The sequence below is a fragment of the Marmota flaviventris genome, chromosome 7 (genome assembly GCF_047511675.1).
Source record: "Marmota flaviventris isolate mMarFla1 chromosome 7, mMarFla1.hap1, whole genome shotgun sequence".
In the NCBI taxonomy this organism is placed as follows: domain Eukaryota; kingdom Metazoa; phylum Chordata; class Mammalia; order Rodentia; family Sciuridae; genus Marmota; species Marmota flaviventris.
The window spans coordinates 111,886,269-111,911,902 of NC_092504.1; the positions used below are offsets into that span (position 1 = coordinate 111,886,269).

The following is a 25,634-nucleotide window of genomic DNA, read 5'->3' on the forward strand; positions in this document are numbered from 1 at the left end:
CTCAAGACAGTGTATAACCGATGGGCATGGCTGGTTCAGTAAAACTTTATTCATAGTAAGTGCTGAGTTAGATGCTAATCCCTGGTCTAGAATGTATATTCATTTTTATATTTGAAGATTTAAATTTGGTAAATCAACTGTATAGTAAAGCCCAATAAGGCATTTTGCTGTTGGTGCTGAAATCTTGAACAATCAAAGAGGTAAGTAAATGCTACATAATTTTTAGTTTTATTGTAAGAGGAAAATGTTTCATAATTTTTATGGGATAATTTTACATAGATATAAAACATTTATTTCACCAATAGTTATTTTGTGAAGGATACTTGTTAACTTCTAAATATTTTAATGTTAGTTTGCTATACATTTTAAATGTAAATGTGCCTGAAATGAAATAAATTGCAGTTTACATTCCATTATAAGCTGGTCCTCCTCCACCTTCGGGCACCACCCAGTTAATATTCTGACTTGGATCTTTAATATCACATGTTTTACAGTGCACACAGTTCTGAGCATTTATCTGTAACCGAAATCCATCACCTTGTTCCAAAGGTACAAATTCATAAACTCCTGAAAGTAAAAATGAATAATGTTAATGGAGTGGTACTAGGGATTAAACCTTGGGCCTTGCATATGCTTGACGAGCACTCTCTAAGCGGTATATCCTTAGCACTTTAAATTTTTCTTTTTTTTAAATTTTGACATGGTCTTGCTAAGTTGCCTAGACTGGTTTTGAACTTGTGATCTTCTTTCCTCAGCCTCCTGAGTAGCTAGTATAACAGGGGTATGTCACCATGCCCTGATCAACAGTAGAATTAAAAATCCTCATCTACAGAAACCTTAGAAGTTGTTTTCTGTCATTATATAATGACAATCTTGGTGTGTGCTGCAGGCTGCTGTTAGTTTATAAATGTATATAATAAAATGAAGTAGAGCAGTACTGACTGGGTGAGTCTAACCAAGGGTCTTTGGTACTTAGCCATCTTTGAGGTACACAAACACACACACACCCATGCTATAGCTAATAAAAGAAATCCACCTCTTGTCCTCAGGGAGTTTATAACCCCACAGTGATAACCTGATTTCTTAAAAGAAAAAAAAAAAAAAAGTCTAAAAAAGGTCCTTGCATTCGAAGGGCTTGCTTACATTCTAATTTCACTTGAGAATGTATTTATTTTCACATATCTGTATACTGTTGGTTCTACCATAGCATTTGAGACCTGGTTTGGATTAGTTTAATCTTAGCTGAAAGCAGTAAGAAGATATCATATTCATGGTGAATTTAAAGTTTAGGACCACTCTTGAACTCAGTATGGCCGTAACCTACTCTAGCATGTGTGTGCACACAGGAGCTTCCATGACAAAAGTAACTTTTTAATAACTGTTCTTTGTTACAAGAGCAGAGGTGGTATTTTGTGTTCCATAATCCTTATCTTGGTCTGACATTTCTGGAGAAATGTCATCTGAATTAGGTTTAACCAAAATTCCCTATTATTTTATCATTGTTAACTATTAATGCTAATTGCAAACTCATTTAGGTATGAATTTCCTAAAAAGAGCTGAATATAGTGGTCATAACAACAATCTCCAAGCAATGGAAATAAATAATTCCTAAATGGAATCATTTCTAAAATATTTGAAGCAGATATCTATTAATATTTAGGAATGGAAGGAAATTATTACCTGCAGGGCAGAATCGCTGCTCAGGCCCATCATATATTGATAGATTTCTGTTTACAGGTATGCTGTCATCCTTTAAAGTTAAATGTGCTGGCTGGTCATGTTCATGATTAGTACCACTTAAAGCCACAGATGACAAGAGATCAAAACTGATCTGTCCATCAGGTTTTGGATATTCAATAGGTGTGCAATCTTTGGCTGGCTTAAGCTGATCAGAGTCAGAACCTTCAACAATTTTCAGAAAAATGTTTAATATAACAACAGTTTTCAAGTATATGTATGTTTTTTGATGCTGGGGATTGAACCCAGGCTAAGCACACCCTCTACCACTGAGCTTTATCTCCAACCCTCCCTACATTTCTACCTCTTCATCAGTGCCTTGTACAAGGTAGGCAAGTGTTCTTAACACTGAACTGCACCCCTTCCCACCCTCAAGTACTTTCTTAACATTATAAAAACCTGAAAATACGCCAAAGAAATATGGCTTTAATCCTCTAGTTACAGATCTTTGAAAGACAGCAATTATAATTTCTCTAAGCAAGCAAGCTTATAAAACATGAAAAGATAAGGTCTTTTTCTCCATTAATTAATAGATCCCATTTATAAGCTTTTAAAGATTATAACATTGACATTTAAAATGTTTGAATTACCTTTATGTTTTAGGGTCCATGGTTCCATTCCTCTCAATATCCAGTAAAATATTCCAGTGTAAATCATCCCTCCATATAAACCCAATGCTCCATGGCAGGAAGGTCTTATATTTCTAACAGAATACAGCTCTTTCCACACCCAAGATTTCTTCAAATTGTCCTCATACTCGGTTACATGGAGTCCTTTCATGAAAAACATGAAATGTTAACTGTAAAACAGCCTTAAGCTGCATAAAATACTCTATTAAGGTATTTTGATAATGAAATATCTGATTAGTAAGTCATAAGTAATTTTTAAATGTTGGAATCTTCCCAAAAGATAATAATTTGATATACATGTTTGTTGACAGTAAACATTTGCTTTTTATTATTATTGTTTTTGGGTGCTGGGGATCAAATCCAGGTCTTTGCTTATGACAGGCAAGTACTCTACAATTGAGCTACAGTCCCAACCCTGAATACTTAACACTGGTAGTAAAGAAAATTAGTTTGAAAATTCAGCAAAACTGAGAAGAAAACTTAAAAAGTTCATGCTACCTGTAAGTGAAAATTTGTATAGTTCATCACGGAAAATACCAACTGTGTCTGGATTGAAATATTTCCATGTGAAAATGTATTTTGAAGTCCTAAACTCCAAAATTTAAGACTTTCACTTTATAATAGGGTGGTTCCAGATGTAATTAAGGATTCCTGGAGTAGAATGGGTCCCTAATCCAATATGACCAGTGTTTTTTAAAAAGATGGAGACAGAGACTAAATTGCCAGAAGCCAAGGAATGTTTAAGGCTACCAGAAATTGGGAAGGCAAGATAAGATTCCTCTACAGAGACTTCAGAGAGGCAATATTCCTGTTAATCCTTGACTTTGTGCTTCTAGCTTACAGAACTTGGAAAGAATAAATTGTTGTTTTAAGTTACCTAGTTTAGGGTACTTTGCTATGGTAGCTCTAGGAAATTGTAATACCTAAAATATGGTACACTACTTTTAGGATTTAAGAAGACAATTGATTCTTCTCATTGTCTTTCATGAACTCCACAGTGACTATGCTTTTTTCAGTTATTGTTTCCTGTCCTCGCTTCACTCCCTTTTCTCACAGGCTTTATTCCTTGCCTTTTGTGATACACTGGCTCTAGTACTATGTTTGGTATTATGGGTATATGATACAGTTGAAGTATGGCTGGTGGTCCAATAAGGAACAATACTTGACAAAAAACATTAGGAAAAATTTCTACCCAACCATTCCATTTCTGACTTAACTTTTCTGTGTTGTACCTCATCCCCTTCCACTCCCACATGCAAGGCCTCCATTCCTACAAAGACATTTGAAGGCATAACCAAGCTGCATAGTTTTTAATTTTCTACAGTGTTCATGCTAGGTAATTACTCTACCACTGAACTGTAACCTCCCATCCCCCAAGTTGTGTAATTCTAACTCGTGGAACATTTGTTATCTGTGATTTTAAGGAATAAAGCTATTATCAAGTTATCCAGTTACTGTACTGGGTGCCAGGTCTTTAGGATTCAAAATGAACAAAGTCCTTGCTCTCTTGGAGTTTTCATCTAAGTGGAAAGTGTAAAAAGTATAAATAAGTAAATGATATAGTATGCCAAAAGGTGGGAAATGCTGAAGAAAAGTGTTGGGGGTGGGGATGGGAGTGCTACATATTGCAGATTAACTGTTGTGGGCAAGAGAGGGTCACTAGAGTGAAGTTTGAACAAAGGTAAAGGATGAATGAGGGAGCAAGTTATGAGCAAAGACCTTAAGATAAGAGCAAGCATGGCATGTTTCAGGAATTACAAAGAGGCCCATGTGGCTGGAATGGAGAGTGATAAAAGGTGAAGTTAGAGGGGCAGGGTAACTTTGGTTTTGAGAAAAACAGAATCCCTTGAGGGTCTATTTAGATAAAGGGTTTACTGAGGTGTGAGTGCTGGCTGTTCTTCTCTACTACATTAGAAGAGTCATATATATGCCTGTGCTTGCAGTGTTTGCTAAGGAATGCACGCTGGTATTTGTGCGTTAGTAGTGTGTGCCTTACATGTATGCAGTGTAAATGCAGTATTGTCAAACCTGGAATAGATTCTGGGGACACCACTGGTACTATTTTTTTTTTTTTTTTTTTGCTACATAGGAGACTAAGCCCAGGGGCACTCTACCATTGAGTGCATCCTCACTTTTTATTTTTATTTTGAGACAAGGCTTGCTAAATTGTGGAGGTTGGCCTCAAACTTGGTATACTCCTTCAGCCTCTAGAGTTGCTGGGATTACAGGCATATACCACCATGCCTGATAATTATTATACTTTTGATATGAAGAAAACAACATTGTTTTAAAGTTCTCTTGACAGTAAGTACTAAGAATGTGTGTGTGTGTATATATATATATATATATATTTTTTTTTTTTTTTTTTTTTTTTTGTATAGCATATACCTTAATACTGTTCACAAAGGAACAGATACAGTATACATCTTTAAGGTTAACTATAACACACATAACCTGACAAAACTATTTCCTGTAGTAGGAATTTCTTACCTATTGTCTTTGATTGGAGATTTTCACTAGTTAGTTGATTAAAAATTGATTCTGCTGCCAAACTTCCACTTTTCATTGCAGTATGGGTACCTTTGATCTTGGGAACATTCAAGAAGCCAGGGCTACAACCAATTAGTAAACCACCAGGAAAGGTGAGTTTTGGTATAGACTGAGGAAAAAAGGTTCAGAATATACTGTTAGTGCAAATTAGGCAAAACTGAACACGCCAAAGACTTCTACAGCTATAGGGAAAGGTTGAAAATAAATAAATGAAAATGAATGCAAGAAGGTAAAGAAATAGAGCAAGGGCAGTTTTCATTTGCCTTCCCTAAGAGTGAGGACTAGGACTATTGCTGTTTTTCTGTTAAAAAGTTTTTCCTTTCCTTTCAGGACAGATTTAAGATAGAAACATGTTTTAAAATGATTTTATTTATACATATCTATGTCACAGTTATAAATGTTCTTTAAATCTGGATGACTACATTCTAAGTTGTGATTTGCTTTTACATGTATTCTGGGAAAATACATGATTTAGAAGAAATTTTTATCCTTTTTATTTCAGTTTGATATCTAGGGATGGAAATCTGTGATATAATTATGTTAGCACTACAGCTAGGCTAAACAATATATTTTGATTAACTTAATGAGCTGAATTTCCAAAAAATTTTTTTTAAAAATAATTTTTAGTTGTTGATGGGCCTTTATATTATTTATTTGTATGTGATGCTGAGAATCGAACCCAGTGCCTCCCATGATAGGTAAGCACTTTTCCACTGAGCTACAACCCAGCCCTCCAAAATTTTAAGACACGTATTTGAACTCCAGTATACTTTTTTTTTTTTTTTTTCCTGTGGGGATGAGAGGTTTACTGGGGACTAAACCAGGGGCAATTTACCACTGAGCTACATCCTCAACCCTTTTTTATTTTGAGACAGGGTCTCACTTAAATTGGCTAGGGTCTTGCTAAGTTTCTGAAGGTGGCTTTGAATTTGAGATCCTCCTGCCTCAGCCTCTTGACCCTCTGGGAATATAGGCATGTACTACTATGCCTGGCCAGTATACATTTTGGATTAAAAAAAGAATAATGTAATAAAGCGTGGCAATATTTTTAGTCAATAGGAGACTGTTTAGTTAACAGAAGAGTATATGCTGCTCACAAGTGTAGCAGTTGAAATAATGATGGGTACATGGGAAAATGTACTCCATAGTTTAAAAAGGAAAGAGAGAACCAATGCAGAATTAGTCTTCCTTTCTTTATTTTTGTTCTCCAAGGGCTTCCTAAATTAAGCCATGGGCTTTTGCTGAGAAAGTGATGAGGTGGTAAAAGTTTGGCTAATAATGCTGAGACAGACTTGAAGAGGTGGTTAACAGGGAAACCACTGCCACCAGCTGCAAAAGAGACATGGTAAGGTCTGGCATGGTGGCACACGCCTGTAATTCTAGTAACTTGGGAAGCTGAGGCAGGAGAATCAAAAAATTTTGGGGTCAGCCTCAACAACTTAGTGAGACGCTGTATCAAAATAAAAATAAATAAATAAAAAGGCCTGGGGATGCATCTCAGCGGTAAAGCATCCCCAGTACCTACCAACCAACCAACCAAAGACTACGACACGGTGAAGGCTCTGTGTCATACCTCCTATCAATGACAAATGTTTAAGGATACGGAAGAAGCAAAACTTACGGATAGAAGGAATGCTGGTAAAAGATAAGTATCAGGGCCCAAGTCCTTTCATAGTTTTTGTGGGTAATAAATTCATGACTGTTCCTCAGACCAAACTCAATATTAGAACCACAGAATAGCAATGAATTAGGATCACAAAGCAGTGGAGAAAAAGAGCTTTTTGGAATGCTACCAGCTGAAAACAGATAATGGTTAGGGACTTGGATAATGCCAATGTTTTTCTTAAATGAGGTGGTGACCTTTTTGATGCTTATTTAAGAGCTAGAAACGTGTGAAGGACATATATTGTTAGTTTAAGTTCTTTGAAACTGGGGGCTTAAATCCCATGAACAAAAATGTTACAGCAGGGTGGAGAGGATGTGTTTATTTTTAAGTTCTGGGAGGACACTATCCTGGGGGGCAGTTTTACTGAAAGCTGGACATCATGTTAGGAAGTGAGGGACAAAGGAAAAGACATGCTGAAAAATGTTGGACAATATTTCTTAGCTCAAAATAATTAATACAATGTTTCTAATTACTGTCTCTCAAGATTTTCCAAAAACTTAGTGGGAATAAGTATTTGAATCTTTGATTAAGTGAGTATATTCAGGTAAAAAGTGCTTGTTTGTAGTCATCTCTTTCTACTAATCTGCAAATCATTTGAGATGTTTAAGTACATTAGGCAATGTTTTTAAATGAAAATTTGTATACTGAGATCTTTACATTATAAATTACACAGCAGAATTAGATTAATAGACAATATGAACATTATTTAAAGGAATTCAGTAGGCTTGAAAAGAGTTATGCAAATCAATAAATATGTCTAGCAAATGAATTACTACTCCTGAAACAAAAACACCTAATGAGAGTAATCCCATAGCAGAACTTAAAGACAGTGTTAAGATTTTAGTGATTATGTTTATAAAATACATAATGATTTTACTTTTCAATTATTGTTACAGTAATAAGGCATTTAGAGCTTCATTTTAAGGTTAAGCCAACCCTCTTCTCCCATTTTTCTATTATCTGTTTATTTTATAATAAATTTTAAAAATCCAGTTTCCAAAATAGTGTTAGATTCTTAGAACATTAGAGACAGAAGGGATCATCTTTATTTTTACATACGATCCCTTATGGCCAGAGAAATTAACTTGGTCAAAATCATTTGGTAAGTTTTAGAGCTGGTTTTTAGAGCATCTTACTTGTCTAATACTATTTTCACAATAATAATAATGGTTTTAATCACAGCCATCTAGATCTTATTTCATTGTTTAGTATATTATTGATACATTAACTATATTTGAAATGATTTATTTCAGACATATAAAATAGGGGAGTTAAGGTTAAGATTAAGGTTGCTGAAAATTAAATTTGCCTTCGAGTTTCCTGGCAGTTAAGGACAATGGAAATATCATGTGTCACAGAGTTATCACTTTGTGGTTGACAATAAACTGACAAGACCCTCATGAATCTCTAGAGATCAACATATTCTTAAAATTAAATTCATAGTATATACAATTTAATCACCATGTACATGGTTTTATAAACACCAATTTGGAATTGATAATACATAAATAAGGAAAAACCAATTGGAAGAGTTACCTGAAAGCCACCTTCATTGAGAGCTCTGGCTCCATAGGCAATTCTTTTTCCACCTTCCAATGTTGGCTGAATGCTGGGATGGTGTTTCCACCTTTGGAATTCTCTGAATGGACTCAGGTATGGATTTTGATAGTCTAGACCAACCTTAAAATGTGTACATTTAAATTTGACTATTTATAAGCAAATAAATATGTTAAATTTCTCACATGCAAAGTATCTGTAGAAACATATACAATAATGCAAATTTAAACAAGTGATTATAAAATCTGTGTGGAAAAGAAAGCATAGACAAAAGGTTACCATGTGTTTATAATCAGCAAAACTTAAAAAATTTGGAGCATATTAACAAATCACTGCTCTGGAAATAAAAGTCCAATATGAAAAATATCTATAGGTATCTCAGATTATGCTTTTACAAAAGGAGTTGTAATTATTTATTATTCATTTATCAATACCAACTCTAGGAGTCAACTAATAATCCACTACTACAGTACTACTAGGGTAAAAATGAAGAAAAAGGATGTAAACTATATTTAGTAAAAAAAGAATAAGGGATATAGGTTACATTTTACAAGGCATTACTAAAGTGCTGGAATTACTAACTATCCTGTTTTTCTTTGGTTAGATTAAATAAATAGAATCAATATCCAAAGGTGATGCACTGAACACTTGACCAGAGGTAAAAACACCTATATGCATAAATTTATTTTTTTATTTTTATTTTTTTTTTTAAAGAGAGAGAGATGAGATGAGAGAGAGAGAGAGAGAGAGAGAATTTTTTTAATATTTATTTTTTAGTTTTCGGCGGACACAACATCTTTGTTTGTATGTGGTGCTGAGGATCGAACCCGGGCCGCACGCATGCCAGGCGAGCACGCTACCGCTTGAGCCACATCCCCAGCCCTATATGCATAAATTTAACAATGTGTTATGTACAATCCTACCCATGACACTAAACTATAAGATTGCCACCAGATGCAAAGTATAGAAACTCTTACTTCTCTTTTCCTTGAAATGTTCATGATGTAATTTACTGCAAAGATGTAGGTGGTCAAGAAAGAAGAAGCTACTTATATTTTTAAAAAGTTGTAGGTTCAAATCCAGTTTGATTTCATATTTGGTGGCAGCATGCCATAGTGGAAATGGGCTTTGAAGGCAGATAACTTCACGCATGAATCCTGCTTCCATCATTTGGTGTGCTTGGAAAAAACCGTTTAACTTGTTTGGACTTCAGCTTTCTCATAAACTCTAAGGATATGCTTACTTCATAGGACTCTTAGGAAAGTTAGTAATATCAGTAAAGTGTCTAGCATGGTGCCTGGAATGTAGTAGCTGCTATTATTATATGTGTGTTTGTAAGTCCATTGATTTTTATGATAGTGATAAGCACTTTACATATTGGTAAAATTGAAAAACAAGATTTAAATGAAAAGCATTTTATATTTCCCGATTCAAAACCCTTGCTTTACAAAACTGATGATCCTATAACTCTACCATTTTTTTTCTGTAATGGGGATATAACTTACCACAAAACCAAGAGCTACGAGGGGTTCACCTTCATTTAAATGATAGAGGAAAGAGCCTCCGTAGGTATGCCTGTCCAAGGGCCATCCAACTGTGTGATCCACTCTCCCAGGTTTCCACTTCTTTTCATCAATAATCCATAACTAAAAAATGAAAATTCAAAATGTTCCTACAGTATTAATTATAACAAAAACTATAATGTGTAACAAAAAACTACTTCATATATCAAAGAATTATATCAATTTGTAGCATATTTATTTATTTATTTATTTTTATGTGGTGCTAAGACTCGAACTCAGTGCCTCACACATGCTAGGCAAGCGCTCTACCACTGAGCCATAACCCCAGCCCAATTTGTAGCATGTTGAATCTGAGTAAAGAAATGAGTTGGAAAAATTATGAACCCTTTTGGGCTGGGGCTGTGGTTCAGTGGTAGAGCACTGGCTTGGTACACGTAAGGCCCTGGGTTCGATCCTCAGCACCACATAAAAATAAAGGTATTGTGCCCAACTACAACTAAAAAATAAATAAATATTTAAAAAAATTATGAACGCTTTTTAAGACATTAGAGTTTCAAACTGGCCAAACTTTTGTGTGATTATAGAAAACACCAGTGAAAGGATGAGGGAAACTTCTGGGGTGCTGGTAATGTTCTCTGTTTCCACCTAGGTGACAAGTTATATGAATGTGTTTACTGTGTTAAAATTATTGGGGCTGCACACTTGAGATCCGTTTATAATACATGAGTTATTCTCTGTATTTTTTTGGACTTAGGATTTAATCTAGGGACGCTCAACCACTGAGTCATATCCCCAGCCCTTTTTATGTTTTTTATTTAGAAACAGGGTCTGGCTCAGTTGCTTAGGGCCTCACTAAGCTGCTGAATGAAGCTGGCTTTGAACCTATAATCCTCCTGCCTCAGCCTCCTGAGCCACTGGGATTATAGGCGTGTGCCATCCTGCCTGCTTCCTAATTAAATTTTAGACTGCAGATCAATATACTATGCCTGGTGTGTACTGTATAAATTTTAAATTATCTTCACGATACTTTTTTTTTTTTTTTTAGTACTGGTGATTAAACCCAGGGGTGCTCTACCACTGAGTAACACCCTAGCCTAAAAAAAAAAAAAAAAGTGTATATATATATATATATATATATATATATATAGAGAGAGAGAGAGAGAGAGAGAGAGAGAGAGAGAGTGAGTGAGTTGTAGTTGGACACAATACCTTTATTTTATTTATTTTTATGTGGTGCTGAGTATTGAACCCAAGGCCTCGCAAGTGCTAGGCGAGTGCTCTACCACTGAGCCACCACCCCCCATCTTTTTTTTTTTTTTTTATTTTGAGATAGGGTCCTGAAGTTGCCAAAAGTTGGCTTCAGACTTTTGAAACTCCTGCCTCAGGCTCCCAAGTAGCTTGGATTATAGTTGTGCACTACTGTGCCTGGCTCACCTTATAATTTTGAATAAACACTTCTCTGTATAATGTGGCTATGCTACAACAGCATATGGATAACAGGTCTGATTCTACTAGGGCAGATGGTATTATTATGAAAAAAATCAAGGTTTAAATATTTCCAAGACTCATTTGAGCATCACTTGATAAAACAATTTCAAAATGTAATAATTTAGATAATAATTTGATCAATAATATTTTCTAGCCCTTTGAAAACTATCCCAAGTATTTTTAGTTTAATGAATGTTTCAAGTCAATGAAAAATACAAATAAATTTAATTGAAAATTAAGTTCTACATATCAAAATTAGAATTGTAAAAACAAATCAGGATACCTCCTTCAGTCCAATCCCATAGGTTTGGGGATCACAATTGGCCCTCAAATCAAATTTCTTGTATAGTTGCTTGGCTAGGTGTCCATGGCAACCCTCCGCAAAAACTGTGACTTTGGCATGTAGTTCTAGTCCCCGCTCAAATGTTGTCTAAAAAAGAAAATCATGTTAAATGACAATATAACATACACATTCCATTCAGTCTTAACTCAGGTATAGAAAAGACAATGCAAAAATATAATAGGAACAGAACTAAGAATACTGTTTTTTATTATTATTATTTTTCTACTTAGTTGTACATGACAGAAGAATGCATTTCAATTCATGATACACAAATGGAGTGCAACATTTCAATTCTCTGGTTGTACACAATGTACAGATGCATCATTCATGCAATCATACATGTACGTAGGGTAATGATGTCTATCTCTTTCCTACCCCCATAACCCCTCCCTCCCGTCCCCTTTGCCCAATCCAAAGATCCTCCATTCTTCCCATGCACCGCCCCCAGCACAGATCACCATTTACTAATCAGAGAAAACACCCAGCCTTTAGTTTTTTGAGATTGGCTTACTTAGCTTATCCTAATATTCTCCAACTCCATACATTTACCTGCAAATGCCATAATTTTATTCACTTTTAATGCTGAGTAATATTCCATTGTGTATATACCACAGTTTATCCATTTATCTGTTGAGGGGCATCTAGGTTGCTTCCACAGTTTAGCTATTATGATTCAGCTGCTATAAACACTGATGTGGCTATGTTACTACAGTATGCTGATTTGGGTATAGATTGAGGAGTGGGATAGCTGGGTCAAATGGTGGTTCCATTCTAAGTTTTCTGAGGAATCTCCACACTGCTTTTCAAAGTGGTTGCACCAATTTGTAATCCCAGCAGCAATGTATGAGTACACCTTCCCCCCGCCCCCAGATCCTCTCCAACACATTGCTTGTATTCTTGATAACTGCCAAAGAATACTGTTTTAAGTGGAATCTAATTTAAATTTTATATCTTGTGTCTTGTTTTTACAATAAAGGATGCTCATGCTAAAAAAAAAAATCCTCTACAAATGCATATAAAGTGGAAAGGTCATTTTCCAACTGTTCCTGATTTTCCAGTTTTACTACTAGCAGCAAAACCCACTTAAATAGCTTTCTTGTGAATCATTCCAGAAAATTACTATGAATAGAAAATTATAGAGAGCTTATTTATATCCTTTTATAGGATCAGGTTAAATTCTTCAGTTGATTTTTTTTCTTTTTTGCTGAACAATTTTTATGACATGAAATGCTTTTTCCTACTATAAAATGAACTACAATGAGCATTTTTCTCTTGTAATGTATTTTGCCTTTATGTCTGATACATGGTAGATGCTCTATTAATAAAATTTTTGAACAAAATAAAAAATAATCAGGAAAAAATCTCTTAGAAATATATCTTAATGTTTTTCTATTCATATGTTTGCATGAATATGTGTGCACAGATATAGTCATACAATTAAGAGGTTTAAAATGACATAATTTATAATTATTTTCACATTATAAACTGATTTGCCTAAAGCAATACACATCAAATAAAGCACTTATCTTCAATATTTGAACAGATTCTCAAGTTTTCAACCAAATTCCAATAGTTGAACATTTAGGTTGTTTCAATGTTAATTACTGCTAGGATCAATACCCTAGGTTCTAAATATTTTCAGTCTCAGTGGTAAGAATTATTTCATCATTAACTTATCTTTGGTTACTTGAGTTTGAACATTTTTCATGTTTTTTGGTAACTTATTTTTCTTATGAAGTGTTTATTCATGTTAATAGATGTATAAACTAGGAGGTGAAGTAAGAAAAGACAGACTAGTGAATTGGCAAGCTAAGGTATATGACTCTTAACGAGCTGTTTCAGTAAAATGTCAGGGAGGAAAACCTGGGTTAAACAGAGAATGGTACAATAGAGGAAGCAGAGGAATCCTTGATTTTTTTTTTCCACTTAAAAAACTTAGATTTTGAGTCCCAAACACTAAGAATCCATTACATTCTTCTATGTTCTTTTAGGTTAATATGTTTTTTTAAGAGATGGGGTCGTCTTATGTTGCCCAGGCTAGTCTCCAATTCAGGGGCTCAAGTGATCCTCCTGCTTTGGCCTAACACTATGTATGCTACCAAACCCCGTTTCTATGCTTTCATATCTATATGAATACAATATACAAAATATATTTTTATAAATATAAAGCACAGAACACAAAAAAATTTTGAACAAATATGAGAACACAAAAAATGAAATATCAGAATGGTAGAATTTGTGTGAATTTTGTTGTGCCATTAATGAGTTATTTGATATTGATAAATTATTGTCATAATGTAGGAAAAATAACCAATTTTCTTTTGTTACTATAAGATAACAGTTGTCTGTTCACTTGGCAATGACTCGGAATTTCTGAGTGCATGTTTTAAGAAACAACTGCTTAGCCAGTCCTGGTGGTGCATGCCTGTAATCCCAGTGGCTCAGGAGGCTGAGGAAGGAGGATCAAGAGTTCAAAGCCTGCCTCAGCTATTTGGTGAGGCTCTAAGCAACTCTGTAAGACTCTGTCTCTAAATAAAATATAAAAAGGGCTGGCGATGTGGCTCAGTGGTTAAGCACCCTGGGTTCAATCCCAGTACCAAAACAAAAAAACAAAACAACAACAACAACAAAAAAAGAAACAGTTTCTTTCCTGGGCATGGTGGTACATGCCTATAATTCTAGTGACTTGGGAGGCTCAGACAGGAGGATTTCCAATTCAAGGCCAACCTCAGCAAAAATGGGCTAGGGATATAGCTCAGTGGTAATGCATCTCTGGGTTCAGTCCCCAATATTAAACAAATCCCCAAAGCCCAGTTTCTTTATCTCTACTGAAGGACTTGCTGAACCCTAATACCTCAGATGATTCTGATGTAGCCACTTAAATTGCTATATAGGAGGACCCCTGAAATAGGTATAACTTACAAGCTTTGCCCCATTTGCTTTCTCAGCAAGAAGTAATGAGAAGCATGAAGATCTACTGGAGCAAACTAGACAAAGTCCTAGTTTTAAAAGTGGTAGAAAGGGGTATAAACTATCCATAAACAAACATTTACTGAGACCTAATTATGTACCCGGTATGGTGCCAGGCATTAGATCATTTCGTCTCTGTCCTCATGAAGCTTATGATCTAGTTGCGAAATCAGATAATAAAGCACAGATATGTAGTTAATTAGAATGTGAATTTGTGTTTTGCTCTAATTGGAAAGCAATGTACTTTTTTCTTGTCTTTTCCAATGAACCTTATAGGTGAGAACTCTATAAACTAATGGTTTTTCTTCCTCAGATTCAAAAACACAAATTGTGAAAATGTGAAAACCATTCAGCTGTACATTTTGAATGAGAGAAAGGCAACCAGTTTTGTATCTACCAAAGGACTTGATGGTTAAAATCAGGTCAAAGTCTATCATTGTTCACCTACTGATAATAATATAAATGATTCTTATCCATAGGAATGAAAATTGTGGAGGTGGCAATGCAGGTGACTGATGACCTATATATACTTGTATGTGTTTTGAATTTTCATTGAACCGATAGTGATATCTTATTGATTGCCTTATCAACTGAATGAAGTAAAAATTTTGAAATGTATTTTTTTGTATATTTGCATGAATTATTGTATCTATTTAAAAATTATTCTTTTTTTTAAAGGAATCATTTTGTTTTTTAAATATTTTTTTTAGTTGTTGATGGACTTTTATTTTATTTATATATGGTGCTGAGAATTAAACCCAGTGCCTCATACACGCAAGGTAAGCACTCTACCACTAAGCTACAACCCCAGCCCTAAAAAGTTATTCTTAATTGTTATATCTACTTGCATAAATCATGTGGAGCTCAAATTGCTTCTATATTTTTTAACAAATATTCCATACTAATAATTATATTCTAAAACCCACATAATTAATGTATAGTTGGAGCAAGACCTAATTACTGAGTTTGAGTGTGCTCTCTTTTTTTGTCAATTTGGTAGCCATGTTACTATTACCTTTGGTGCACCATCCTTTTGTATTCCCACATCATTAGTGGCAATTCCTTTTACACTACCATCCTCATGGAAAAGGATCTAAAATGACAAAAACAAATTTGTTATCACTTTAGGATTCATACTAACCTTGAAAAGGAAGAGTAAACAGCCTTCGATTTCTTAGAATGTGAACATGTTCTCTAGATTATAGAAACACAGGCTTTGAAATGTTAAGGCAAAAAAGAGACATGCTTTTGAGGTACTCTCTTCTGGAGTACAAAAGAACATGAATCATACTGATGGAAATAACAGCAATGCCACAAGCCTGATGAGGAAGAAAAGGAGGAGGCAAAAAGAGGTTAGTAAAATAAACAGATAATATTAAAAAAGAGACTCTCTTCAGATATAAAATCATATGTAAAGAATCTGAAATGAGAGGCTAATAACATGGATAGAGAAAGAAACTTTGAAGAAAAGCCTAACTTCAATGAATTGGGACCCCAAAAAACAAAAGGAGGGTAAAAACTTCCCAGTGGTGATTATAGTTTATTTTCAGATCAAGAAGGAAGGAGGAAGATAGATCGAAAGTGTAATTCTGCAAATGAGAAACAGTATCACTCTATAATCCTTATATTGGTTCCATTACACATTTTGTACTTTTCTCTCCAAAGAGCATTTTTCTTCAGAGAGGAAACAAACGACAGATTATAAAGAAAGGAGAGTAGAAAGGCAAAACAAGGGTTAATAGGAATGGATATGGGAAAAAATGAACTGAAATCTAGTTTAGGGTATCAAAACAAAACTGGAAAATAGATCAATCTTCTGTTGGCAACAATCATTAAAGAACTGAGGAAAAGATATGGGGGGAAAACGAGGAAAAGAGGAGAAAGACAAGACATTCTCAGTGTGTGCATATAATCAAAAAGTGAAAATCATAGGTTCTACAAATCACCTACCTGTGATTTTGACACTGATCCCAATCAAGAATGTCTAATAAGGAGAAATGTAAATCCCACACTGGGGTCCAAAAAACCAAATGCATATGTATCAGCTGGGAAAACAAATTTGTAACAACAGGTATAACAGGGATCTGTGTTTTATTTGACTTATATACTATAATGGTCAAAACAAATTTTTAAAATCTGAATTTTTCTCAGCACCAAAGAAAACTGCCCCATCCCTCACTTTTCTTTCAGCATTTCTTCTAGCCAAGCTCTAATTGCAAATGCTTAATCTGTCCCAGATATATGGGAGTCTTTTAAAAAAATCTAAATAAACACAATGACAGTTTTACATTCCAAGGATGTCTCCTTGGGGCTTTGGTTCTTTTTGATGTTCTGAAATGTGAACATCAAGGAGGATGCCATCAGGTCTTTCTGTCTCTGTGGGAGTTTGGGTTGCCTGAGTCCAAGTAATGTGCTGCTTATCAAAAGAACACAACTTTTATTCTTCCTTTCAATAATGACAATTATTATGTATTTTGTAACAGATTGTATCTTGTTTGCTGCTTTAGAAGGGAGAGATTTCTTGACATTCTTTGCACTCTTGGTTTAATGTTCATTCAATAATAAAGCTATTTCTTTTATTTTAAACAATTTGTGGAGACAATTCTTCTGGGTTGGCAGAAGATTTTAATAATTTTCCCAATAACACATAATGAGGATCAACAGTTTGATGTAGTTGCCAAGAAAATTACTTTCAGGGAACAAATAGAAGAAGTTTCTAGTATGAAGAAGATAACAGTCCTGTTCTATATTAGACTTAAGCCAGAAGACAGCAAGGCATAAATATAATTGGAAAGTTGTCCTTGAAAGGGTGTATGTATTTGTTCTGTATAGCATAAAATAGTATTTTCTGTTCAATATAAGGGAGAGGTTAGTCTACACACCCAGAAGAGTATTTTTCATTCCTTATGGTGTTTAATCAGAAATTGGAAAATTCCTTGATGAGTAATTTTCAAGTTACTTGGAATTCAAGTACTTTCAGATTTGATCTTTTTAAGGTTCCTCAATCTTATAATTGTTAATTCCTATGCCATTTCTAAAATATATTTTCACCTCTGTAAAATTCTTGGTTTATTTACAGAAGAAAAAGAAATTGTTTCCTACAAACATTAAAAACAAGACTATACAAACCTCAGCAGCAGCATACCCTGGATACACTTCAACACCAAGGGCCTCTGCTTGTTCTCCCATCCAACTCACTAAATGTCCCAAGCGTACAATGTAATTGCCATGATTGTTCATTGGAAGACCTACAAATACATGCTTAATTTGTAAATCTGACTTTTTTGTTAATAAACATCTTAAAAATATACTTTTTAATTTAATACTTAAAATATACTTTTTAATTCTAATCAACTTGTACTTCTGCATATATGTATACATTATCTTGATGGTCATAATTTCAATACTTTTTATAATTTTGATTTAATTTAGTTCTAATTTACTAAATTAAAAACATTAAACTAAAAATTCCTGCTTGGCTTCCAAGGCTATCATGATTTTTCCAGACTGGAAGTCAAAAGAACTGGGTTTTACTCCTGCTTTCCCACCAGTTAGTTGTATATCTTTGGCTAAATATTTCAAATCTCTGAATATCAGTTTTCTCATCTGCAAAGGAAGGAATTTCTCTAAATGAAATGTACTTCCTTTCAGGTGTGGAATTTCTCTGTTCTAGAACTATTTTCTACCTGGAAGAATTGGCACAGGAATTCTGTATTTCTCTGTTAAAATCCCAAATCTGTCTTCTGTTACAGGAGTGTTAAGTGGAGCCTAGAAACAAAAGAAAGAAAACTTTTTAGTTTTAATTTGTAAGGGCAAAAAACCCCAACAAAAACAAAACAACAAAACCCCCACAAAAAACCAACTACCTTTTGAATTTAGTTGACACAATGTGGAAAGGGAATCCCCTCCCTCACCTTCCTTTCAGGCTTTCCTTTGAAAATCTTTTAACTGCAAATCCTTTTTCTGTCTTTCTGAGTGGATGGGCATCTTTTTAAAAACCAAATAAGTCTCTTTCCAGTTTTGCATCCCAGAAACCCCTTTCTTGGGGGTCTGGGAAACATCTTTGCAATGTGAACATTATGTTTCCCTGTCCCTATAGGAGTTTGGCCTAGATGCTTGACTCCAAGTTGAAATTTCTTGCTTTTTGAAAAAAAAAAAATTAGAAAAGTTTTATTTTTCCTTTGGATAAAAGCAATTAACATACATGCAATGAATTTCATCTGCCAAATATGTATGTGTTTGTGTGTATGTACCTACATGTGTGTATGTGTATGTACCAAAGCAATAAAGGGGTCTGACACAAAAAATGTTTTCTATCAGAACTGATATCATGCTGATAATAATTCAATGATATTTCTGCTATAATATTAACCAAATATTTAATTGAGCAAAATTACTTTTATTTTCAAGAGTACAATCTTTTTTAAAGGAGAGCAAAATGAAATTCACTCCATATAAAAAGAATACAGATGATATTTATACACTTTTTTGATTTTTGTTTTGTTTTTGTGTTGCTGGGGATCAAACCCAGGGCCTCATACATGCTAGTTAAGTGCTCTCCCACTAACTTACATCCCCAGCCCCAAATTTATAAACATTTTGTCCTTCAGCCAGAGTATTAAAAGACACTGAATATTCTAACCCTAGAACAGGATAGGCATTAAAAAACGGAGACTGTAAGATTTTTAAAAAGTTCATAGAAATTTTATTTGAAAGCAGTAAAACTAGCTCTTGGTCCTCTGTATATCACACCTGTAGCTTTTTTGGTAAGTCATGAGAGGACACAGCAACTAATTTCTTTAGAAAATTACATTATCCTCTTTGGCTTTAGATATAACATTGTTCTAGAAAATTTTATATAATGCTTTAAGAACAATAATACAAATATCTATAGAAATAAGTTAAAAGAATCCTCAAAATAAAAAAAAGCACAAATACTCATGGATCTTTCCCAAATCATGCCTTCCCATAAGTCCAGTACATAAATATAATATGTAGAAGGCATTATATAAAAATAAGAGTAAAAAAAAAAATTTTTTTTTTTTTTTTTTTTGGGGGGGTATTGGGGATTGAACTCAGGGGCACCCAACCACTGAGCCACATCCCTAGCCCTATTTTGTATTTTATTTAGAGACAAGAGTCTCACTGAGTTGCTTAGCGCCTCACTTTTGCTGAGGCTGGCTTTGAACTAGTGATCCTCCTGCCTCAGCCTCCCAAGCTGCTGGGATTATAAGTGTGCACCACAGTGCCCAGTGAGCCAATATATTATAATTCTGATAAGAGCCAACATGTTTGCAATTTTCAAATTTAAACATCTATACATATGTATATAATTACCCCCTAAAAGAATTACATGATAAGGGTTCTTCTATTCCAGTAATTTGGAAAAAGAGATACAGTATAGACTCTATAAAAAGAAGCAACTTTTCATACCCCTCTTTCCTTCCAGTCTGGGAAGAGTTCCTGAAAAGCACACGGATCAAGGCAAGCCCCTGAGAGGGTATGAGCGCCTATCTGAGCAGCTTTCTCCACTAGACACACACGGATGTCCTTTTCATGTTCAGCAGCCAATTGCTTTAGACGAATAGCTGCAGAGAGCCCTGCAGGGCCGGCACCAACTATTACCACATCTGCTTCTTCTGCAAATCTTTCCATGTTCACTCCTGTTAAAAATAAATAAAATTAATATTAATTAATTTTAATATTGAGATTAATATGACCTAATAATCACAAGAAATTACATGCTGGTATACAAACCACCTGCTATGCTTTAGTGTTACTTATAGAAATTCCCTCTGTTTTGCATAAAGAGACTACATATATTATTGTATAAGTTTGATGCTCTCTTAGGTTCTATCCCAGCGCATATCTTATGTTAGCTTCCATAAAGCAACTTTTGACTTTGAGATTATCATAAATTTATTAAATATTTACTTATCTATGTAGTAATATATAACATACTTGGTAAAGCCATAAAATATTATTAGATGATTTTAAATTATCATGAAAAATAAAATATTCCTCTCCACAAAATGATATAAAGTATCTAGAAAAGTTTCAACAATTTTACACAAATTATTACTTACCTTCCCATCGCTTGTCTTTATCCCGGGGATAAATAGTATAGTGGGTAGTGATTTGAGGTACAACAGAAGTTGAAGACCATCTTGTAGCACAGAGAGGTAGATAATTTTTCTTAATTTTTAAGGCATGAAAGCAATGATAGGCTGTATAAAAATTATGAACATTATTTTATTTTTTAAAATTAGTTCTCGTTAGGAGTAAACTGAAAAAACATAAGCTGAATGACTGTTTTTTTTTTTTTATCATTATTGTTTGTTTTGGTACTGGGGATTGAACCCAGGGGTAACTAAACCACATCCCCAAACTTTTTTTTTCAATGTTTTATTTTGAGACAGATTCTTCCTAAGTTGTTCAGGGGCCTGCTAAATTGCTGAGGCTGGCCTTGAACTTGCAATCCCCCTGTCTCAGCCTCCAGAGCCACTGTTGGGATTCCAGGCATGTGAAACTGAGCCCCGCTTGAATGGCTTCTTAAAAAATGATTCAAATGTGAGCAGATTCTATTCTTTCTTAGATAGGCAATTCAGTTAGCATTTGGTCACAAAGTTTGTGAATTTTAGATATTTAAAAACTATCTAATAAACAAGAGAAGGGACAGAATAATGAACAAATAAAAAGAGTTCAGAAGTAGAATACACAAAAGGATGTGTATATGATAAAGATGCTATTCCAAATCATGAGGAGATAGTCACTTATTAGAGGTACAAAAATAGATGAAAGCCATTTGGAAAAATGTATATCCTATTCCTTATGCCAAATAAATTCCCTTTCAACAAAGATTTTGACAGAAATATCACAGTATAAAAAACTGAGATATGCCCATAAAAATCTTTAATTTTCCTCCCTTTGAATGTGAGCTGGACTTATAGAATAGCTTCTAGCAAGAAAGAATACTAAAAAAGAAAAATATCACCTTTACAGTAGAGAAATATGACTTTAACCAAGTGATCAAGTTTAAATATCACCAGCAAGACCTATTGGTATCATACATCAATATGCTGCAATGAAAACGATTCTTCACTTCTACAGAATACATGCTCAAAATCTTTAATCTCTTTGTAATCAAGATAAATCACAAGACAAACTCAGATTGAGAGACATTCTACAAAATACCTGACAAATATACATAAAAGTCTCAAGGTCATGAAAGATAAGAATTAATATAGGGACTGTCACAATTAAGTAGACCAAGTAAAAGCAAGGTGGTACTCTGGACTGAATACTGGAACAGAAAAAGGAAATCTGAATAAAGTTTGTAGTTAATTAGTAGTATTTCATTAATGTTAATTTCTCAGTTTTGATAATTATTCTATGGTTATGTAAGACATTAAGCTTAGCAAAGGGTATATGGGAACTCTGTATTATCTTAGCAACTCATCTAAGTTAAAAATTATTTTGAAATAAAAAGTTAAAAGATTATGTGTGGGAAGCCATTCTCACACGTGATTGGGCAACTCCCGGATTGGGTGTGAGGCACTCTGGCTAAACTGTGTCGGAGCTTTCCCCACCCTCTCCTGGTGTGAGAGCCTGTCTGTGTGGGGGTGTGACTGACCACTGACCCTGAGGCCAATCACTGACCCTGACCTTGGAGTGCTGCCCCCCTCGACCTTCATTGGATGGAATTTTCCCCTGAATTTCTTGTTCCCCAATAAAAGGCCACTCCCTGGCGTGCTCTGCCTCTCTCTCCTGCTAGCCCTGAGTAATCCTTGCTGCTCTACCGGGTGGTTCGAGGTGTGAGCCAGAGAGGTGAGAGCCGTCTAGGACCTGGTCATAGAAAAAGGTAATTGAGTCTGTGTGTTTATTTTGATCTCACTAGCTAACTTTTATGCCAAGAACCTCTTTAATGAAACCAGTGCTCTGGTCGCATGGTGGAATATTATGGTAGTATAAAAATTAACTCAAAAAGAAGTTCAAAGACTCAAATATAAGAGTTAAAACTATAAAATATTGGTGTAAATCATTGATATGACAACCAAAAGCACAAACAAAAGAAAAAAATAATTAAACTGCATTTCATCAAAATGAAAAACTTTTGTGCTTCTAAGGATACCCTTAAGAAAGTGAAAAGTGGCCTGGGGTTGTGGCTGTGGTAGAGCACTTGCCTAGCATGTGTGAGGCACTAGATTTGATCTTCAGCACCACATTAAAAAAATAAATAAAGTTATTATGCCCATCTACATCTAAAAATATTTTTTAAAAAAGAAAACGAAAAGATAATCCATACAAGGGAGAGCATAATTGTAAATCATATATGTGATAAGAGACTTGTATCTAGAATATCTTCAGTCTATACAAAGAAATCTTATATCTAATAACAAAAAGACACATAAACCAATTAAAAAGTGGGCAAAGGATTTGAATAGATGTTTTCCCCAAGAAACACATTAAAAGATGCTCAACAGCATTGAACATAGGGAAATGCAAATCAAAACCACGAAATACCACTTTACATCCACTAGGATGGTTATATTCAAGAAGACAGTACTGGCAAGGATGTGGAAATATTGAAAACCTCACATACTGCTAGCGGGAATATAAAATGGTACAACTTTTTGGGAAACAGGTTAAACAGGGTTTTCAAAGATAAATGAAAACATATCCACACAAAAACTTGTACATAAATGTTTATAGCCACAAAGTGGAAAAAACCCAAATGTAAACTAGTAAATGGATAGTGATGTACTTATACAATTAAATAATACTCAGCAATAAAAACGAAAAATTGATAGTACTGATAGATGCTACAACATGGATAAGCCTTGTGAATAACATTGCAAAATGGAAGAAGCCAGCCACAAAAATACAAAAGTGAAGTCTATCTCCTCAGTGTTTGAATTTATTAATAGCAATGATGTTTTTAGCAAGTTACTTCTCCTTATCCATTTACTATAAGGTTTATAGTCAATCTTTGTTTTCTAAATACTATGAAGGATCTAGAATATGTCTTACACAAAGCAAGTTTTAAATACCTATTTGTTACCTGGATAGGTGCCTTCCTAGTTAACAACTGTTATAGAGAAGCCTGCAAATCTCTGTTTAATTTCTGGTATAATAACAATAGGGCCTTTCCTAACTTTTAGAGTGTCACTACTATGAAGCATCTATCTACAAATGAATAAACTTCTAAAAATGTGTTGTAAACAGTAAATAGCAAAGATTAACAAAATAATTTCAGTGGATTTGGACTGTATAATTTACTCTTTTGTGGACATACTGATGGCTAAGAATTTTATCCTTTCATCACTTTATGAGACATATGAGGCAGCTACAAACCCCATTTATAGAAGATACAAATAAATTCAAACGCAATCTCAATTTTAACAGTCTGTCAAGTTATGAGACTATTACTCAACTTGAAATTATCTCTGAAGTCACTGAATTTGAGGCTGTGGTAAAATTGTTTTCCAATTAACTGAAGATGACATGTTTGAATAAAGATCAGCCTGGCAAACGCTAATTATTTTTATTTAGTACCCAATTGCAAGGTGAATGTATCCTCCCCACCTCCATGTACTGGGGTTTAAAATCAATGGTGTTCTACTACCAAGCTACATCCCCAGTCCTGATTTCTTCCAGGGGATCTTAAAAAAAAAAAAAAAAAAAAAAAAAAAGTCACAGCCTTTTCTGAAAACAAATGAGATCTCTTACTTTAGAGATTTCAACAGTTAGGCACTGTGAATTCTGGTAAAGAAGTGAAGTCACAAGTCCACTGAACCCATAACACCATCATATCACTCACACTGATTTGGACACTGCAGAACACTGGAGTTCCAACTCTTTGCTCACACTAGTGCTAACACCAGGTTAGGAAAATGGCAATGAGTAAGTATTTAAAGAAAAAAGAGTTACTGGGCCAAGACTGAATACACCTAAATTAGGCTATAGAGTAGACAGAATCTGACATTACCAATGGTCAACAAAACAACGAATATCCATGCATTAGGTGCACAATAGATTCATGGGTAACAGAAACTTTATAAGGGGACCAAATTTAACAAAATTCTACTTTCATGAAATTTAATACGAACATCTTGAATTTTAAACATTTATTCTTGTTTAAGGATTATTTTATAACCAAAACTTCGTTTAAAATATATAGCAAGTTTTAACTTGGAATTTAAGGTCTTCTAGACTTTGAATTAAAAAAAATACATATTGTTTTAAAGTAAAACTTTATAAAAACGTGTAACAGCGTCAAGGTGCACCCATAATGATAAGCCTCTAGTTATTTTTAGATAATGCAGAAAAATTCCTAACTCCAGATATAATTTGTGACTTGGGCAGCATATGAATGTTAATCACGATGTGACAGATCAGACTTCAAATTCTTAAGACTGGACTAGGATGACTGCAAGACGAGTCAGGTCAGGACCAAGAAGAAAAACTGTACAAATATTATTTTTTTCCCACTCTTAACAAGGCAACAAATAGCACCCGAGCTTTGGGATGTGCATTAGGACCAAGATTTGGGAACATTCAATTCAGAAGTCCACTGAGGGGGCCGTGTTGACAACTTTCCTCTGCCCATGACCTTTAACCTAGTTATGAATTCTTCCAATTGTGGCAACCCCAAGGGGAGGAAGCCAGGGTCCATTTCCAGAGGCAGACAGCGTCGACCTCTGCCCCAGTCTAGCCTGAGAAAATAGACGAGAGGTGGGAAGGGAGGGGTGTCTACAGCCCCGAGGCGTGGGCTAGTCTGTTTCGCCCAAACTCCTTCACCTTCCTCCACTGGTCCCCACCAGGAGTTCCCTCTCACCCGGGCAGGACAGCTTGGCTAGCCGCACCAACATGTTCAAAATAATCAGGACTTTCTCTGTCGGACACCACGGAAGAACTTGTCTGAGGCTCGCGGAGGGCGCTGGACCTCTATGCCGCGGGGGGCGCCATCACCTGCCAGGATACACCTACTCTCCGGCTAAAGTTTGCCTTTCGGATGCACCGACCGCCCTTGCTTCGCGGCGTCCCCGCCTCCCTCCCTCTCTGCGCGGGCGCCACGCATGACGCGACAGCGAAAACAGGTTTCCGGGTCAAGTAGCAAAAGAGAAAGAGACTTCAAGTCCCAGGCGCCCTGCGGCTTCAGGTTGAGGATT

The 25,634-nt window shown here is 34.9% G+C and overlaps 1 protein-coding gene across 1 annotated transcript; it reads right to left on the bottom strand.

The window, feature by feature from the left end:
* Window positions 1-209: 209 nt before the first annotated feature.
* Etfdh (electron transfer flavoprotein dehydrogenase) lies at window positions 210-25,511 on the bottom strand. Its single transcript, XM_027926629.3, has 13 exons — window positions 25,301-25,511; window positions 20,550-20,690; window positions 19,897-20,126; window positions 18,150-18,231; window positions 17,593-17,711; window positions 15,479-15,556; window positions 11,434-11,580; window positions 9,645-9,785; window positions 8,119-8,262; window positions 4,857-5,025; window positions 2,328-2,510; window positions 1,681-1,902; window positions 210-567 (listed from the first exon to the last, which is right to left on the bottom strand). Exons 1-13 carry the CDS (start codon window positions 25,332-25,334, stop codon window positions 404-406), a joined length of 1,854 nt encoding a protein of 617 aa, XP_027782430.2. The 5' UTR covers window positions 25,335-25,511; the 3' UTR covers window positions 210-403.
* Between the last annotated feature and the right edge of the window lie 123 nt (window positions 25,512-25,634).

Coding starts and splice junctions, on each gene's coding strand:
- Etfdh (XM_027926629.3), bottom strand. CDS start 25,334: ATGTTGGTGCGGCTAGCCAAGCTGTCCTGCCCGG. Junction 11,581..15,478: donor AAAAGGATGGTGCACCAAAG/GTAATAGTAACA, acceptor TTTCTTTTTTAG/ACAACATTTGAGCGGGGACT. Junction 5,026..8,118: donor TCAATGAAGGTGGCTTTCAG/GTAACTCTTCCA, acceptor TTTTTTCCTCAG/TCTATACCAAAACTCACCTT.